At 40.7% G+C, this 18,499-nt stretch overlaps 1 protein-coding gene across 1 annotated transcript in view; it reads left to right on the top strand.

The window, feature by feature from the left end:
• The first annotated feature begins 2,825 nt into the window (after window positions 1-2,825).
• The window catches only part of tcaim (T cell activation inhibitor, mitochondrial), a 129,004-nt gene continuing 113,330 nt past the window's right edge, over window positions 2,826-18,499 (top strand). Inside the window, exon 1 of the mRNA XM_037676474.1 lies at window positions 2,826-3,048. Within this exon, the coding sequence (XP_037532402.1) occupies window positions 2,932-3,048 (117 nt within the window). The 5' untranslated portion in view covers window positions 2,826-2,931. The remainder of the gene's footprint in view (window positions 3,049-18,499) is intronic.

Raw genomic sequence — 18,499 nt, 5'->3', positions numbered from 1 at the left:
ATACATACATACATACATATATATATACATACATACATACATATATATATATACATACATACATACATATATATATATACATACATACATATATATATACATACATACATACATACATATATACATACATACATACATACATATATACATACATACATACATACATACATACATACATATATATATCTTTATGAGCTTGTTGATCTTTTTTAAGTCACTTGCTCTGGTGCTGCTACCCCAGCAGATGATGGCAGAAGAGATGGCGCTCTCTACAACAGACTTATAAAAGATATGCAGCATCTTGCTGCAAACGTTGAAGGACTTCAGCTTCCTCAAGAAGTACAGTCTGCTCTGTCCCTTCTTGTAGATGGCTTCACTGTTGCATTTCCAGTCCAGTCTATTGTCCAGTTGTAATAAGATTATTTTATTAGTGTTAATGTTAACACCACCAAGAAAATTTAAATACACTGAACCATGTGTTCAGCTTTAATGGCTGTACGCCTAAGATTTACAGAGGAAAAAATTGTGAGAATGAGTTTAGTATTCAGCAATGACTGATTAAACGCGCAGATACTTCATTGCTTCTGTCAAACAGGTTACACTGAGTGGAGCGGTCGACCGTTCCAAGATGGCGGCCCTACGGCTCGTCAGGCGATAGCGGTCAATGCTGTATCTAGTGTTTATATCTATGCTGCAGAGAACCATAGATATCATATAATCACTAGATACAGCAATGACCGCTATCGCCTATTGGCGCTGACGAGCGCCATACATATCATCTCTATCATTTTTACTGTAGTTTATCATTGCCATTGTTTACTGTTCTGTCTGGAGCAGGTCTCTTGTAAATGAGTCCTTGTGGCTCAATGAAGCCAACCTGTATGAATAACAGGTTGAATAAATCATTATGTATATATTTATATTCATTCAACCTTTATTGATACAGGTTAGTCCCATTGAGCCAATAGGACTCATTTACAAGAGAGACCTGGATTTTAACAAAGAGTGATGACAACAGTGGATAACAAACTGTTTTCAATTGTAAAACAAACAATAAAAAAAATGGTCTGAATCATTAGTGAATGTGTATTGTTGTTGTTGTTATCACTGTCTTATTATCTTGTGCTCTGGTCCAGTCTCTTCATGGACGATGTGTGTGAGGGTGGACATGTTTGGAGGTTGCTGTGTTGAAGCTCCATGGATCAGCCTCTCTGCAGCTCTCAGCACCTTCACTGAGCCTTGAGGGAATCACTGAGCTGCTGCTGTTCTTCACAGTTAGAAGGTGGTAGCTCTCGTCAAATCATGATCTCCAGCATCATCTTGTTCATGCCAGGCTTTTCATCCACTGACAACAGCCACCTGTAAACATCAGGGGGACCAGCAGCTGTTTAACACATCTGGATGGAAACCAGTGAGATTTTATTATGACCATGACCATTATGATATGATGTTATGTGGGGGAGTGGTGGTGCAGAGGTTAGAAGATGGGCCTGTGATTGGAAAGTCGCAGGTTCAACTCCCGGTACCGTCAACCTCAAAATGAGGTGGAAAAGGTGAAACACCCACACCTGCCTCCACCCTCATTGGCCCACTCTGGGCCCCTGAGCAAGGCACTCAACCCCCACCACCTGCTCCTAAACAGGTCTCTCAAGAAAATGAGTTCTCGTGATTCAATGAGACTACCTGAATAAATAAAGGCTAAATGAAAAAAATAAAGGTTTAAAATAGAAATACTCTCATCGTTAGGCCAAGGTTGTGTGTGTGACGTGCACGTTCCTGAGAGGCCACAGACAGAGCAGCTCCAGCTTTTGTTGAGTTCCTGTAGACCTGCAGTTTTCAAGCTGAAATGAAAAAGCATAATGAATATGAACTTTACAGTCTATAGTTACCTGTTCATATAAACACATGGAGGTGTCTCACCTTGTGACTGACAATAAAATATGTAAATTTATGAACATTAATGAACTTATAATGATGCTCCTACTCTTTGAAGGTGAACCGATGGTACCACACCATCTCTCAGTCAGACAGTCTGATCAGTTTGATCAAAATCCTCCAGTTTAAAATCCTCACTGCTCAGATGAATCCTCCTCAAAGATACTTCCACCTCTTCCTCAGATCTTGTTCTTTGGGAAACCTTCACAATGAAAACAGGAGGTTTGTGTCTTCACAAAAACATTGTACAGAGGAGGTCAATCTTACTTTCTATTTTCCCCCTAGTTTTATTTTTTTTATATATCCTAGAACTTAAACAAAACTCAAATTATGATACATATCTCTTGATGAACCAATGCTACTGAAATAGTGAGTATGCTTGTTAGAAAAATATTCCTGTCATCAGATCTCAGTTAGCTTCATTGCAGCTGAACACCGTGTTACACTGAACATCACATCAGCTGGTGGACATAAATACAGTACAGTAATATTCTATTCTCAAAATACTAACAATACTATGTTCATCTTACTTGTGAAAAGTTATCCTCCGAGACCTGACGTCAACAGTCCGTCGATTAGAACAGAAATAAGCTGCGAAGTGCTGAAACATCTTCTGCTTTAACCAAATAGACGACCGCTCCAAGATGGCGGCCGAAAAACCTGCGCCGCAGCAGCCAATGCTGTATCTAGTGATTATATGATATCTATGGAGAAACCCTTCTCCTTTTCAATATGGCGGACCTGATGACGTATACAAGCTGATCACTAGTCAAAGAAAATGCGCATGCGCCCCTCCCATGTCGGCTAAAAACAGTAGCTAAATGAACAGCACCGAATTAAGGTCATGTGTAAAATAAAACATTTTCACCAGTAAGACCAAAGTTATCTGACCCGGATTCTGATTGAAGGTGGTTAACTGTTGGGGGCCGGGTTTCGTGAACTATCCGTTGATGATTTTTAATATTTTAGTCGCTTCAAGGACGGAGCAGCCGTTAGATGGTGTCGCTAATCCATTGCTCTGTCCTGTCTCTCCAACTCCTGCTGCACTTTGTCTGCCACAGCGTCAGAGCAGCATCCGAGGGATCCGAGTCAGGCCCACAAACACAACTTAAGGTTTGTAAAACAAAAACTAGCTGAATAAATAAAAACAAATGTGTTTGTCGCTGGGCGGAACATTTCCGACAGGTGGCGGTATAGTCCTGCGGGTCAGACAGAGATGCAGGGAGAAACCAGATGAAGTAAAAACAGAAGAACTTCAGGTCTGTTTTTATGTTTCTACTCCTTTCTGTTGATCGATTACTTACTTTGACCTTTAACAGCTGACCGTGAAACTAAGTCACAACTATTTTGTTCAAAAGAAGTTAAATCACACAAATTATTGCATTTATGGTCATTTGCTGTGGTTTTTAAGATTAACTGATTTTATCTCAATTGAAACAAGATGCTGTATACATTAGATTATGACACATAATCGTTTTGTCTCACTGTCTGACATTAAATCAGACTAAATCTTTCCTGTGTTCTGTCAGTTATTATCCTAAATGTATTTCTATTTACTATACCTTCTTCCGCCTGCACAGTATTACTAAAATTCATTCATGCAACCTTTATTCATACAGGCTGGTCTCATTGAGCCACGAGGACTCATTTACAAGAGAAACCTGATCCAGACAGAACATATAAACTACAGACAACAATAACAATAAACTACAGTAAAAATGCAGTTAAAATAAAAGTAGTGTTACAAAAGGATAAATCAGGGTGCAGTAAACCAAGGTAAAATACTAAAAACAAGAACATATTTGCTTTGATGTTTCTATTGACTTTATCAAATGTTTAAAATCCCCTAAAGAAATGAAGGTGGACAACTTCAGTTCCTGTTGCAAGGTGTTCCAACTTGCAGGAGCAGAGTAGGAAAATCCCTTTTTGCCAAGTTCACTTCAAAATGAGAAACATTTTATTCCAACATGATGCAGAAAAAACAGACCATGCATTTATCACTTCTACACTGGACTATATTAATTATTTATTGTCTAGATGTCCAACAAATCTTTACAATAGTCTCATTTGATCCAAAATGCTCCTACCAGAGTTTTGAGAGTTAGTAGGAGAGAGCATATCTCTCCAGTTTTAGCTTCTTTCCATTGGCTCCCTGTCAAATTCAGAATTTAATTCAAAATCTTCTAACATACAAAGCTCTCAACAACCTAGCTCCATCTTATAATGAAGAGCTTATTATTTTTCAAACGTAGCACTTCTTTCTGTAAGGCTGACGCTCTACTTTTAATACAAGGCTTAAGACGGTGGCACAGTCAGTTGGTAGAGCTGCTGCCTCTCAGCGAGAAGGTTGCCGGTTCAAATCCTGGTCCAGGGGCCTTTCTGGGTGGAGTTTGCATGCTTGCTCTGTGCATGCGTGGGTTTTCTCTGGGTACTCCAGTTTCCTCCCACAGACCAAAAACGTGCATGTTAGGCTGATTGGTAACTCTAAATTGTCCCTAGGTGAGAGAGAGAGAGAGTGAATGGTTGTTTGTCTCGTTTGTCTCTATGTGTCCCTGTGATGGACTGGAGACCTGTCCAGGGTGTACCCCGCCTCTCGCACAGTGATTGCTGGACATGGGCACCAGCGACCCCCGTGACCCAAAATGGAAGATTCAGGTAAAAGATAATGAATGGATGGATTATTGAGCAGCATCAGGACACCTCTGCCCACAAATCTTTAATAGGACTGAGATAAATACTTTGTAATGATCACTCACAAACATTTGACGTTCTTGTCTCTAAGCCACTATAGCCTGGTATCCACAGGTCTGGTTCTTGTTGTAGCCTGTTGTGTCCGGTTCTAGTGGGACCTCTATTTTTGTGTCTCCACTTTGCCTATAGTTCCCGTTTAGTGGGCGGATTGTTCACCTCTAGTGGGCGGATTATTAATATTACGCACCTTACCAGCTGGTGGCGGTAGTGCTACATTAAGCTCTTTTCTAAGCACCACTAACATGTATTAGAAGAAGAGCTGGAAAACAACACACAACCAAAATGGATGACCTCGATGAACTTGAAGCAGAACCAGCCGCACAGCCCGTCCTGGTCGCTGTCCCACAAGATGGAGAGCAGGGCCGAGGTGTCAGAGATGCTCTGATGGAGTACCTCATGAGCCATAACTTATCCTAATTCCACCCCTTAATCTTTTTTTTACCTCCCCAGCCTTCCTTAGATACAAGTGAACGTTAAAGTGTTGATTTGAAAATAAACATGGATTAATAATTATTCTTGTTTGTTTAATGTACAGACATGCCTTATTACCAGGTTCGTGTAAAAATGGCAAAACAAACACTGCTGCTGTGCTTCTATCACATATGCTGCGTTTTTTAGTGGCTGTAGTTTTAGAAAAACTGTAATCTCTTTAATTTTTGTTTTTAACAAAGAACCAAAACCTACAACAAGAACTTTATATTTGTTTATGCATATATACATTAATCTATTTTAATATTTATATATATATATATATATGTCTTCAGCCAGAGACTTCTTCAGATCCCTTGTAAGACAGACGCTACAAGAGATCCTTCCTGCCCACAGCCATCAGCATCTAGAACAACTCTTTAATGAAACCAGGATGATGAGTTACATTTAATTTCCCTCTGGGATTAATAGTCTTTTTGTAATTTGATTTGTATATATGTATGTATATATATATATATATACATATATATATATATATTACGTACATTACATAATAACCTACATTTGATTTGATATTTAACAACTCTTTCAGAGCTTATGCTTACCACGCAGCTCTTTAAATTAAGCTGTCGCAAATTATCTTCATGATTGAAGTGCTGTTAAGTAATATTAAGTTAGTGCTCCTTTTTACCACAGTGAAAGTCGTGGAGAGAATTTTTGACCTTGGGCGAAAAAGATGCAGAAGCTGCTGGATCCACAAGATGGACATCATGGCCGAGGTGTTTGACATGCAATGACTGAAAACCTCCTGAATGAGGATGATTGTAAACGTAGATTACACAAGTCCTACACCTTTTTAACTCCACTGCAATGTTCATTTACAACACATGGACATTCTGTATTATGGTTACGTTTTTCAGTACTCATTACAGATAAAACCAAAAAAAAATACATAAATAAAAATACTGGACTTTATTTGTAACTGAAGATGTATCACTTTTCATCCGAGGCTCTCTCAATTTAATGAAACGAGGAGTGTGATTCAAGTTATAAAGCTGTGGTGTTCCGTAAGCTTGTATTATGGAGACTAACACATGCAGATCAATCTCCAGCAAGCTTACAGAACACCACAGCTTTATAACTTTAATCCCATATTCCTTTTTTCATTGAATTGAGTGCTCCTCGGATGATTAGCGAAACGTCTTCAGTTTTAAAAAAAGTCCTGTGGTTTTGTTTTTATCTGTTTTGGGGGGGATTTGCCGTGTCAAGGATAAATGAGAATCTTCACCAGCATTGTTACAGGTAAAAAAAACAATTACTTCACTTATCCTACACTATTGACGTAAAAAAACACTGTAAGCACTTCACTTTGATGATCAGATGGAAGCTCAAGACTTGAAAATGTTTCTTTTATTAGAAATAAAGACCTGTACAAAAAAAACAATTATATACTAATTATATATGCAACCGTAACAAGCTACATGTATGGCTATTTGTGGGCTTACCTTGCAGGATCTACATTTCTATAGATCAACTATGATCTACTCTAAATATTTTTAAACATGTCTGTTTGCCATGGAACGGGCAACGAGTGCCTGATTGAAAGCAGCACTCTGTTCAGCCTCCTGCCTTCGCTGTGCTGCTTCCTCTCTGCGAACATCTGCTTCCTCTCTCCTCAAGGCCATCTCCTCCCTCCTAATTGCCTTCTCCTGCTTCCTCGCTGCTGCAGCTTCTTCTTGCCTTGCTTTTTTGGCATCCTCACAAATAAAATGGAAGTGTTCCTCTCTCTGCTTCCGGTTCATCTCCTCTTGTTCTGTATGTGCAGAAACAAAGCTCTCTGCTGCACTTGTTGATCTGCGCTTTCTATTGCCTAGGAATAACACACAAGAAAATGGCTGTTAGATGATGAAGTACAGGTAGAGTTTTTAAATAAATTATTTACATTAAAGTTCCTGCTAATTTCAAAAGGTGTTTGTTCACAAGATCAGAAATGATTCTGTTCATAAAGCAGTCTAGTACTTTAATGATAGTAAGCAGGTGGGCATAAATAAACTACATGTAGTCATTTACAACGGTTTGTGCTAATTTAGAAAAAGAACAGAGCATCGTTAATCTGAACAAAAATCACTACACCCTGTATAATTTCAATAATAAACTTCATAAATGAAAGTTTAAGTAATAAATGAATAACTAAATTTAACATTTATCCATTACAACTGAATAAACAAGTAGTTTGAATACATGCAAGGTGTTTTACAACAAATCAAAACAATATTCATATCAACATGATCAATGTCATGTTAAACACGATTGTTGCTTCTTCTTACCTAGTAACGGGTGCTGTTGGGTGCCGCTCTGCTGCGTGTTGCCCGGTGGCATAGATGTACTCGGTGGCGTAGATGTACTCTGTGGCGTAGATGTACTCTGTGGCGTAGATGTACTCGGAGCTGGTGTGGTCGGGAAGGGTCAGAAGCGGGGAGGATTGGACAGTCAAAAGCAGAATCTGGCGAACCTTCATCTTCAGTGGGACTTTCTGCATCAAAATAAGAGTGGAAAAACAGCAACAGAGTACAGTTAGCAATGATGCTAACTAATAACGACGTAACCGTCAGCCTCATTTGTTCAGAGTACTTTCAGAAAACGCAAAGAAACGGTTGCATGAGGAAAAGGAAATATGCTTAAAGTAAATAAAATACACTCACCATCAACTATTAGTTTTTTAAGCTTTCCTCTTTGCTTTGGTGTGCGATGGAAGCCCTGCACCGCCATCTGCGCAGACACCTCTTGAAAAATCTTTTCATTTCGTTTCGTTCCATCTAGCTCGCGCTGCACTTGTTCATCGGCCAGCAAACAGAGAAATGCCTGAACTTCAGCATTCGACCACGGTTGTGCCATGATTATTTGTTTTACCTTATAAAATATTCCAAAATAAGCTCCTCCGATTTCTTGTTGTCTGTTATGCGGGTGAAAAAGAAAATGGTGGATTTTGATTTCCGGTGGAAGACTGAATCTCCGCCCTCCACCAATGAATACGCCCCCTGACCAATCAGTGACCTACAGTGCACTGATGTCACAACTAGACCCTACAAGAACCAGACCTGGGACCTCAGTGATTTAGGTCCCAAAAATGGGGTGGGTTCTGCCACTAGAGGCATTGTTGATAAAACACGCAATCGGCCACAACTAGTTACATAGGAGTACCAAAAAGCCCCGTGGATAAGGGGCTTATGTAACTAATTTGGCTGCAGGCTTAGGGTCTTTGTTCATTTAGATCTATTTGTGCTAAAACTTTAACTTCCCGGCTGATGTCTTCATCTGTTGCTTCAATATTTCCAGACAATGTTCCTTAATCATGAAGTTATTAGGAAGAGTGCGCCATTCGCTCCTTCAACAATACACCCCCACAGCATGATGTTGCCTCCCCCATACTACAAATAGGCCTGTCACAATGACAAATTTTGCTGAACGATTAATTGTCTCAGAAATTATTGCGATAAAACGATAATATTCAAATTTTAAGAAGAAATGGTGGTTAATTTTGTGTGTAGTACCTTTTCTTGACCACCGGATGGCAGTATAAAACTGTTTGAACTGATAGATGGATAGTGAGGGAGCGAGCAGCGTGTCTCTTTAAGAAAACTGGGAGGGAGGCCCCTTGACATGACATGGGCTGTCTCTCTTTCCTATTTTTTGGTTCTCAAATGGCGGATGCTCGGTGTTGTTTGAGCTCTTTAGCATAGCATTTTTCACACAAAGCTTTTAATAAAAAAATCAGTAAACAGCTTCTTTTTGCAGAGAAAAACAACTTTAGATGAAGGCACAGGTTTCAACCGTGAATTTTGGAGCTTCGACAAGACGGGAGTTTTTTTTCCTGCTGTCAGCCTGTTAGCTTAGCTCATATCTTAGCTCCTCAGTTGAGCTGCTTTTAACTATCCAAAAACGCGATTTTGGACAGTTAAAACAGATTTTAAAGAGAAAGGGAGGAGTCAATGAAGAGCACCGGAGTTGAGCCTTTTGTCATCCAGTGTCTTCAGGAGAAAGAGAGAGACACGAAGAAACAAAGCCGATAAATGAAAATGAGGTCAATAATTTCCATTTATCATGAGATTAATTGATTTTGGGGAGTAGTGGCGCAGAGGTTAGAGAAGGTGGGCCTGTGAGCGGAAGATCGCCGGTTCAAGCCGACAACATCAAAAATGTGGGTGGGGTAGGTGAAGCACCCACACCTGCCCCCACCCTCATTCGTCCCACTATGGGCCCTTGAACAAGGCCCTTAACCCCCACCATCTGCTCCTCCGGGTGTCCTAGATAGCAGCTCTCTGATCCACACAGAGGGCTGTGGTAGCTCGGCGGTCTGTGGTTGCATCAGGAAGTGCATCCAGTGTTAAAAAAAATAACTGCCACGTCTTCATGCGACTTAGTTCGCTGTGGTGACCCCTAAAAGGGAGCAGCCGAAAAAAAATAAAATAGATTAATTCATTTGTTTATTAGGACAGGCCTAACTACAGGCAGTGGTGGAGAAAGTACTCAAACACTGTACTTAAGTAAAAGTACAAATAAACATACAAAAATGTACTCTAGTAAAAAGTAGAAGTACCACATTAATGTTTTTACTAAAGTAAAAGTAAATAAGTACTTGCTTTTAAAAATACTTATAGTATTAGTCAATTGTAAGTTGCTGTATGTATTACCTAATACAATGGTCTATAATATCATTAAGTGTGCCTACCGTATATATATTTTCTGTAATACATTAATACTGTTGAACTATTTTAATGAACAGTGCTGCAGATAATGCATGTTTTTATTGTGTTTACTCTGTGACACCGTACACACTTGGACTTGTGATTCTGTGCGTCAGAATTTCAAGGATGACATGCAGAGTAAAATGTCATTAAGCAAAATAAGAAAGATGAATGATTTTACCTTTGATAGTTTTTATTTAACACAAAGAAAAATCAATGTGTCATTTTAACTGCAGTAGACACATTTACCGGTAAGTAAAAGTTGTCTGCCTGAAAAAAGGAGCATTAGACACACCTAACAAATGAATAGACTGATAATTTCAACTCCAATTTGTCATCAACTCTAGATAAAATACTGTCTAGTCAACCTTTTAATGGGTCAATAGTGAAGAATAGTTTAACTTCCTTACACCATTTTCAAAACTTGGACCCGAGTGTTGAGCCATTTGGAGACATCTCTTGTCTTCTGTCCTAACATCATGAACTGACATTTTAATATTGCAGCAAGAATTTCTTGTTCAAGTTCAGAAGAAGTTGGTTTTAAAAGTTTTTGAGTCCAGTCTGGCTCTTTTGGGAGAGAGAATCTGTCCTGCTGTACTGAACAGTCTTTCAATAATCTTTCAATAATCTTTCAGTAATCTTTCAATAATCTTTCAATAGTCTGTCAATAGTCTTTCAATAGTCTTTCAATAGTATTTCAATATTATTTCAATAGTCTTTCAATAATCTTTAAATAGTCTTTCAATAAGGCCATGGGTGGTGTGTATCTTCTGACTCACCGTGGTGGAGTCCACTTTGGGTGCGTTAGTGGTGCTGTAGGTGTGCCCAGCTCAATGACGTATATACTAGAATATACGTGATTGGCCCAGCTCTTAAGGTGGGTCCAACGTTACCTGCCCACTTTGCAGTGATTCAATGGGCCAACTCCCTTCTCACCATTGGTTACTTTCAAACTAACAAACAAATCAAAAACTGCAACATGAATGTAACTTGTAACTCAACGCATTATAGAAATATAGTGTAGTGTCGAGGGCAGCACGGTGGCGCAACTGGTAGAGCTTCTGCCTCTCAGTGGGCAGGTCCTTGGTTCAAACTCCGGTCCAGGGGCCTTTCTGGGTGGAGTTTGCATGTTCTCTCCATGCATGTGTGGGTTTTCTCTGGATACACCGGTTTCCTCCCCCAGAACAAAAACATGCATGTTAGGTTGATTGGTAACTCTAAATTGTCCGTAGGTGTGAGAGAGTGAATGGTTGTCTCGTTTGTCTCTATGTGGCCCTGTGATGGACTTGCGACCCGTCCAGGGTGTACCCCGCCCCTCGCACAGTGATTGCTGGACATGGGCACCAGCGACCCCCGTGACCCAAAATGGAAGAAGCGGGTAAAGATAATGGATGGATGGATAGTGTAGTGTCTGAGGCGGCTGTGGCTGAGTGGTTAGAGATGTCGTCCTCCAATGCAAGAGTTGGGGGTTCGAATCCACCAGCAGTCACATGCCGAAGTGTCCCTGGGCAAGACACTGCACCCCTCATTGCCTCCGATGTGTGTCCCATTGGTGTATGAATGTGATAAAGCTCTGATTAGTCTCTTTAGAATGATTTGTTCAATTAGCTTTGTAGAGATCTAGTAGAGTGCTGTATGAATGGGTAAATGAGGACACAGATTGTAGTGTAAAGTGCTTTGAGTATCTTGATAAGCTAAAAAGACACTATATAAGTACAGTTCATTTAGTAGAAAGTACAGATACTTAATGTAAAATGTAGTGGAGTAAAAGTTGAAAGTACTCATGTTTAACTCTTCTTAATTAAGTACAGATACATGAAAAATTTACTTAAGTACAGTGATGAAGTACTTGTACTTAGTTACATCCCACCACTGACTACAGGGATAGTGCTAGCTCCCCCATTTCCCCCTCCAATTGTAACAATGGTCATTATGGCCAAGCATTCAATTTGTTTCATCAGACCACAGGACATTCAAATCTTTGTAGCTGCATACATTTATAAACTGTAGTCTGGATTTTTCTGTTACTACCTGAGTAATGTCTTCTTCCCTTTCAGCCCATGTCAGGTGCGCCTCCAATCAACTCAGATGTTAGGCTCATGTTCAGGCTGCTGTTGCTACACCATATTGTTTTGCATTATTAGCATTAAGCATATATTTTTTTCATTCAACCTTTATTTAGACAGGTAAATCCCATTGAGCCTCGAGGACTCATTTACAAGAGAGACCTGATTTCAACAAAGAATGATGAAAACAATGGACAACAGCGACAACAATAGACAGTTATAAAAAGGCATACAGATTTTTTTTTTTAGCAAATAAGATGGCTAAAAAAAAAAGTAACAAAAACCATCTTGATTGTAAGGCGAATGTAGAAAACTAAAAACAGGAACATGTCTACATTGGTCCCTGCCAGGAGTCCAACAGATTCTTAAAGCCACTTAGAGAGGTCAAGGTCGAGAGCTTCAGGTCTTTTTGTAAGATATTCCAGGAAACAGGAGCAGGGTTGGAGAAGGCCCTTTTGCCTAGTTCAGTCCGCACTGAGGGAACACTGCATGTAATAATGTCCTGAGAGTGCATGCTGTAGCTGCACTCACACAGAGACATGTAGGAGGAGATGTATGAAGGCAGCAGACCAAGAAGTGATTTAAAGATGAAAATGTACCAGTGAGAGAGTCTGTGTGAAGTTATTGATGTCCAGTTAACCAGTGAATACAGGGTGCAGTGGTGGGTATGATAATCACAGCCAGTTATGAATCTTAGTGCACCATGATAGACAGCATCCAGCAGGGTGCTTGTAGGAGCATTCATGTAAATAATGTCACCGTAATCAATGGAGGGAAGGAAGGTCACAGGGCGTTTCCTAGCATTCAGGGTTAGACAGGATCTGTTTCTGAAAAAGAAACCCAGTTTAACTTTCAGTTTCTTTACTAGGTTTTCCACATGGAGCTTAAAAGAGAGATGCGAGTCAACCAAGATACCCAAATATTTATAGGAATCAACAAACTCAATCGGGACACCCTTTGAGGATGAAATCAGAAGAAGAACAGCTGGGACCGACTTCCCATTTGAAAAAAGCATCTCTTTGGTTTTGTCGGCATTTAGGACAAGTTTGAGGTGGAACAATCAGACTGGATGATTTTGAATGCATATTTCAAAAGCTGGAAAGCCTTTTCAACTGTTTTAGCTCGGCAATAAACAACTGTGTCATCTGCATAGAAATGTATGGATGCATCAGGGATGTTTTTACCTACATTTTGTATGTAGATTGTAAAGAGGGTGGGTCCTAAGACTGAGCCTTGTGGTACACCATTGTTGGCTGTTAAATAACTGGCGGAAGTACCGTTATGTTGAACACATTGCCTCCGGTCTGAGAGATGGTTAGAGAACCAACCAATGGTGTGTTCTGAGAAACCGATTTCTGAGAGATTATGACATAAGATGTTATGATCCACAGTAGGAATATGCGATATGGCATAAAATTCATATCACGATATGTATTGTGAAGGGTAGTGATAACGATATATATCGCAATATGTTTTTGGTATAAAACTTGCTAAAAAAAAAGCATAGGGTGTCCTTTTGCCATCATATATTTTGAATTAAGAAAATTCCACTACTAGGTCCAGAGTTTTTAAATAATAAACAAATCAAGTATTAGGCTTCTTTCTTGTAGTGCAAAATAGTGCAAAAGATACCAAATGTAGTTTTAGCTTTATGTTTTAAACAAATATGTTGTTAACTCTTAACAGTTTACAGTCTTCTCACTTACACTTCACCCTCCAACCCTCTAGTTGGCATCTCCTTCCGCTTTAATGGAGAGCTGACACAAAATGACTGTGGCTTTGACCAGAGGGTCTCGCAGTAGACACAACACAGCGTTCTTTTCACAGATCAGAGAGCAGGTTTCTCTAAAGTTGACCAACGCTTACTTTAACTTTCGATGGAAAAAAAAAAAACTTTAGACGGAACAGCGTTTTGCGCATGCGTCAATACGGCAACACTACGGCAAAACGTTGTAGTTAGCTTGTAGCTTCGCTACTTAGCGCTCGAAGAAAAGACTTTATCGCCACTTTCGCACAGTTTTCAGCTCAAAAAAAGTAACGATTAAATCTAGGGCTGCAACTAACGATTATTTCAATAATCGATTCATCGGCTGATTATTTTTTCGATTAATCGATGAATCGGCAAAAAACCCCACAACGTTTTAATTTCTACCCCTTTATTCCAAAATTGAACATTTGACTGACATAGCAATTCACACAAAAAACAGGTTGCTATTTTACTATTCTGTTAGTAAAATATTGAATAATAAAAAATAAAAGTTAGTCAAATAGCTTAAAAAAATAAATGTACACAAAAATATATACAAATGTGTCTTTATACCTGCACAATATGTAGCTACTTTGTAAAATGTGTCATTGAGGGAAGAGTGTAACCTGGATTAAAAGTGTGGATTATTGTAACCTGGATTAAAAGTGTGGATCATTGTAGTGAAGCTTTTGTCTTCAACCATTGACAGAGGCCTTGTGTCAGTGACGATCATGTTCAGGATGTTTCAGTGAAGACAGCTGCTGCTGTGGTTTCCATGATGTCTGTCCATCATGAAGGATGTTGTTGTTTGTTGTTGTTTTCTGGAATGAGAGAGTAAATATGTATTATAGCATAATTTACAGCAACTCAAGAAATGCCTTGTTTCACTTACAGCGTTAGGTTCAGGCAAAAGTAGCTAAAAGAGCAATTAAACACACACACACACACACGTATATATAAAATACTTAATTACACACATTTGAGTAGATGTAATAAATTACTTTAATTCCTGTTTAAATGCAATTCATCCTGCCATACCTGCAGTGTCTTCAGACTTTGCCAACAAATTAAAAGTTGAAGCTTAATCATTAAATTATTATCTTTGTGTTAGATTTATTTATAAATCACATTTAAACACTGCTTGTACCAATTAAATTAAATAAAAAGTAACACACACGTTCTCTATCACCGCCATTAATCAGATAAACAAACAAACAAACAAGCAAACAGCTTCATCTCCCAGACAGACTGACGTTACGTTTTCTCTCTTGAAACAGAACAATGTGTTAAATTGTAGAGACTCACCTGTAACACGAGTTGGGAGTGAAACATGTTGTATCAGCTGCAGCTCGTGATTCCGACATGTTTACGTTTCATCTCCGTGGTTCTCTCGTGTCGTGTCGGTGATTTTCAAAGCTGCATGCTTCTCATTTTTTATCTTTGTGAAGTTCTCCCACTCTTTGGAGGACTTGGGTCAAACAGTTTTCGCTGCGTCGGTCATTTGTAAAATTTACTTAAATTTCCTTTAAAAACACCGCCACTGCTCTGCCTCGCCTCTCGCTCTGTTCGACTCGCGCTGCAGTTTTTTTTTGTTTTTTTTCAAACTTTATTCAGTCAGTCAGCATTGACAATGAACTGCTCGTGAACAAAACGAAATGGCGCCGCAGCGCCGTGAAAGATGCATAATAACGCGACACAACGAATCGATAACGAAATTCGTTGCCAACGCTTTTAATCATCGATTTTTATCGATTTTATCGATTTGTTGTTGCAGCCCTAATTAAATCTGACAGCTCTGATTTTACACTTGAACACCACTTATGCACAGTTTTCAACAAACAAAAGTAACGATTAAACTGACAACTCTGATTTAACTTCAGACACAGCATTACTGCGGTTAGCCGGTAGAAGACAGATCTGTATCGTAGGCTAAATTTCTATCGTTTCTACCGTATACCGTATATATCGCGCATTCCTAATCCACAGTGTCAAGAGCTTTAGACAGATCTAAGAAAAGTGCAGCAATTCAATTCAGTTTCAATTGAGTTTTTTTATATAGCGCCAAATCACAACAAAGTTGTCTCAGGGCACTTTACAGGAACATTCACATACATAAAAGCCAATTTGTAAAGTTCTTTATCTAAGGAATCCAGCAGACAAGTTGAATCTTGGCTTCGTTGCATCTCCCATCCTGAGCAAGCAAAGTGGCAACAGTGGAAAGGAAAAACTCCCTTTTAAAAGGAAGAAACCTCCAGCAGAACCAGGCTCAGGACAAGTGGCCATCTGCTTTGACTGGCTGGTTGAGAGGACAGGAAGGAGATACAGACGAACATAGAATGGTAGGTCCAGGTATAGGTCCAGGTGTACCTGAAAGACAAAAAACACGTTTTAAGGACAGAAAAAATAATTACAAATACAAAACAGGTTGAGCAGAGTAAGTAAAGACAGTAGCAGAGTGAAAAATGTGGTCAGTTTGTCCTCCAGCAGTCTAAGCCTATAGCAGCATAACTAAGGGACAGCTCAGGAAACCCAAGCCAACCCTAACTATAGGATTTAGCAAAAAGGAAAGTCTTAAGCCTAGTTTTAAAACTGGATAATGTGTCAGCCTCACGGACAGAGATTGGAAGTTGATTCCACAAGAGAGGAGCCTGATAACTGAAAGATCTGCCTTCCATTCTGTTTTTGTAAATTCTAGGAACCACAAGTAAACCTGCAGTCTGAGAGCGAAGTACTCTGTTAGGAAAATATGGAACAAAAAGATTTGTAATATAAGATGGAGCCAGGTTGTTGAGAGCTTTGTAGGTTAGAAGTAAGATTTTGAATTCTATTCTGGATTTGACAGGGAGCCAATGGAGAGAAACTAAAACTGGAGAGATATGATCTCTCCTACTAACTCCGGTTAAGACTCTGGCAGCAGCATTTTGGATCAACTGAAGACGTTTTAAAGAAGTATTTGGACATCCAGATAATAAGCCATTGCAATAGTCCAGTCTAGACGTGACGAATGCATGGACCAGTTTTTCTGCATCATTTTTAGATAAGATGTTTCTAATTTTAGTGATATTACGCAGGTGGAAGAAGGTGGTTCTAGTAACGTTTTTAATGTGGGGGATGAAAGACATGTCCTGATCAAAAATAACACCAAGATTTTTAACATTAGAGCTGGAGGACAGATTAATACTAACTTCACTTCACTAACACTTAACACAACATTAACACTTCACTTCCGGCGAGCTGATGGACAGCATCTCCCTCCGGCTTCTCTGCAGTCTTTTATCATCAAACTGACCCGTTTTTCGAACCGGACTAAAGCTGGTCCTCCTTCCAACCGAATTCGGTGTTCAGTGACTCAGAGAGCCGGACGGGACCGTCCAAAAAAAAATTTGGCCCAGGACCGCTCGGCCGCGCCCCCCCCCCCCCCCCCCCATCGGTCACTCTGAGCGCACCCTGCCGGCCAGGTGACCCCTCGAGCTGGGGAGTCGACACACGAAGGTCCGGTGTTTTTTCTCTCTCTCTCTGGACCTCAACGAACTCTTATCTGGTCCTTTGTGGTTCTACCTGGTTCCGACAAATATCGCCGGGTGGTATTTTGCTCGTTTTCAGCTGGACTGGCCCTCGTTGTGTCTCCATAGGTGTGGGGGAAGTGTACCTGTGTCCCTCGAATTGGACCAGAACCGAACCGAGGTGGCTGTGGGGGAATTCGTCTTCAACAGCCGGTCTCAGCTTCAGTGAGCAGCCTATTACTTTCACTGAAGGACGATCCACCTCCGTGGAGTCGTTGTGTTCACCTGGAGGAGACGCTCCGGTGCTTTGGAGCGCCGCCGGACCGGAGCAGAACCGCGCCACCGGACCGGGCCGCCGAACCGGAGCAGAACCGCGCCACCGGACTGGGCCGCCGGACCGGGCCGCCGGACCGGAGCAGAACCGCGCCGCCGGACTGGGCCGCCGGACCGGAGCAGAACTGCGCTGCCAGACTGGGCCGCCGGACCGGAGCAGAACCGGGCCAGGGATATCTTCAGCCTCTTCGTCTCTCGTGCTTGGAGCGCCGGAGCCGAACTAGAGCAGAACCGGACCGGACCAGTTACCGACTTCAGCCTCAGCCTCTCCGGTCAGTCTCGCTTTTCACCGGGGGTGCCCCGTGCTGTCGGGTGCTGAGAAGCGGAGGAGCAGCGTGGAGGAGCAGCGTGAAGGAGAAGATCTGCTTGGTGCTCGAGTGAAGTTCGGAGTTTGTATCGGAGCTGTTGCAGGCCTCCATCCAAAATCACCTGGATAATAATTAATTTTATTCCGGATCACGCTGTTGGCCCCTGTTGGCCTGAAACGAGCTTGGATCACGTCTTTCTCGTCAGGAGGATTTTCTGGCAGCTCGCTCTGCTATTTGCTGCGAATTATCTGTCTCTGTTTCGGCCTGTTGATTCTGGACCCAGCTTCTGTTTCCCATGGGAGCATCCATCCTCAGTCCAACTCAAACTGCAGTTGGGCCAACTCGTCGGGTTTGTTTGCCCATTTGAACTGTGACGTTTTATGGTCTGAAACTTTTCTGCATCATTCATATTACTGTCACTATTTTCAGTTCTCAGATTATCTGGAGTCACTGAATCTTGTTAATACACCTGAATCTGTCCATCACTGCAACTTTCACTGTTTTTGGGTTCTGAATGATCGCGTCTTCATTAATGTTTCTCATGGTTCGATTATGGGGGCTAATTGTCACACTGTTAACTCCTGTAATTACACATCAGTCACAAAAAACTCAAGAAAATGTCTGATAATAATGTTGTTACTGCTCTCAGGGATTCAGCCCAACCCTGGACCCCCCACTAATT

This window comes from Nematolebias whitei, chromosome 5 (assembly GCF_014905685.2).
Source record: "Nematolebias whitei isolate Nwh7 chromosome 5, NemWhi1, whole genome shotgun sequence".
Taxonomy (NCBI): Eukaryota; Metazoa; Chordata; class Actinopteri; order Cyprinodontiformes; family Rivulidae; genus Nematolebias; species Nematolebias whitei.
The sequence above is the reverse complement of the archived record's forward strand: the minus strand, read 5'-3'. Positions and strand labels throughout refer to the sequence as shown.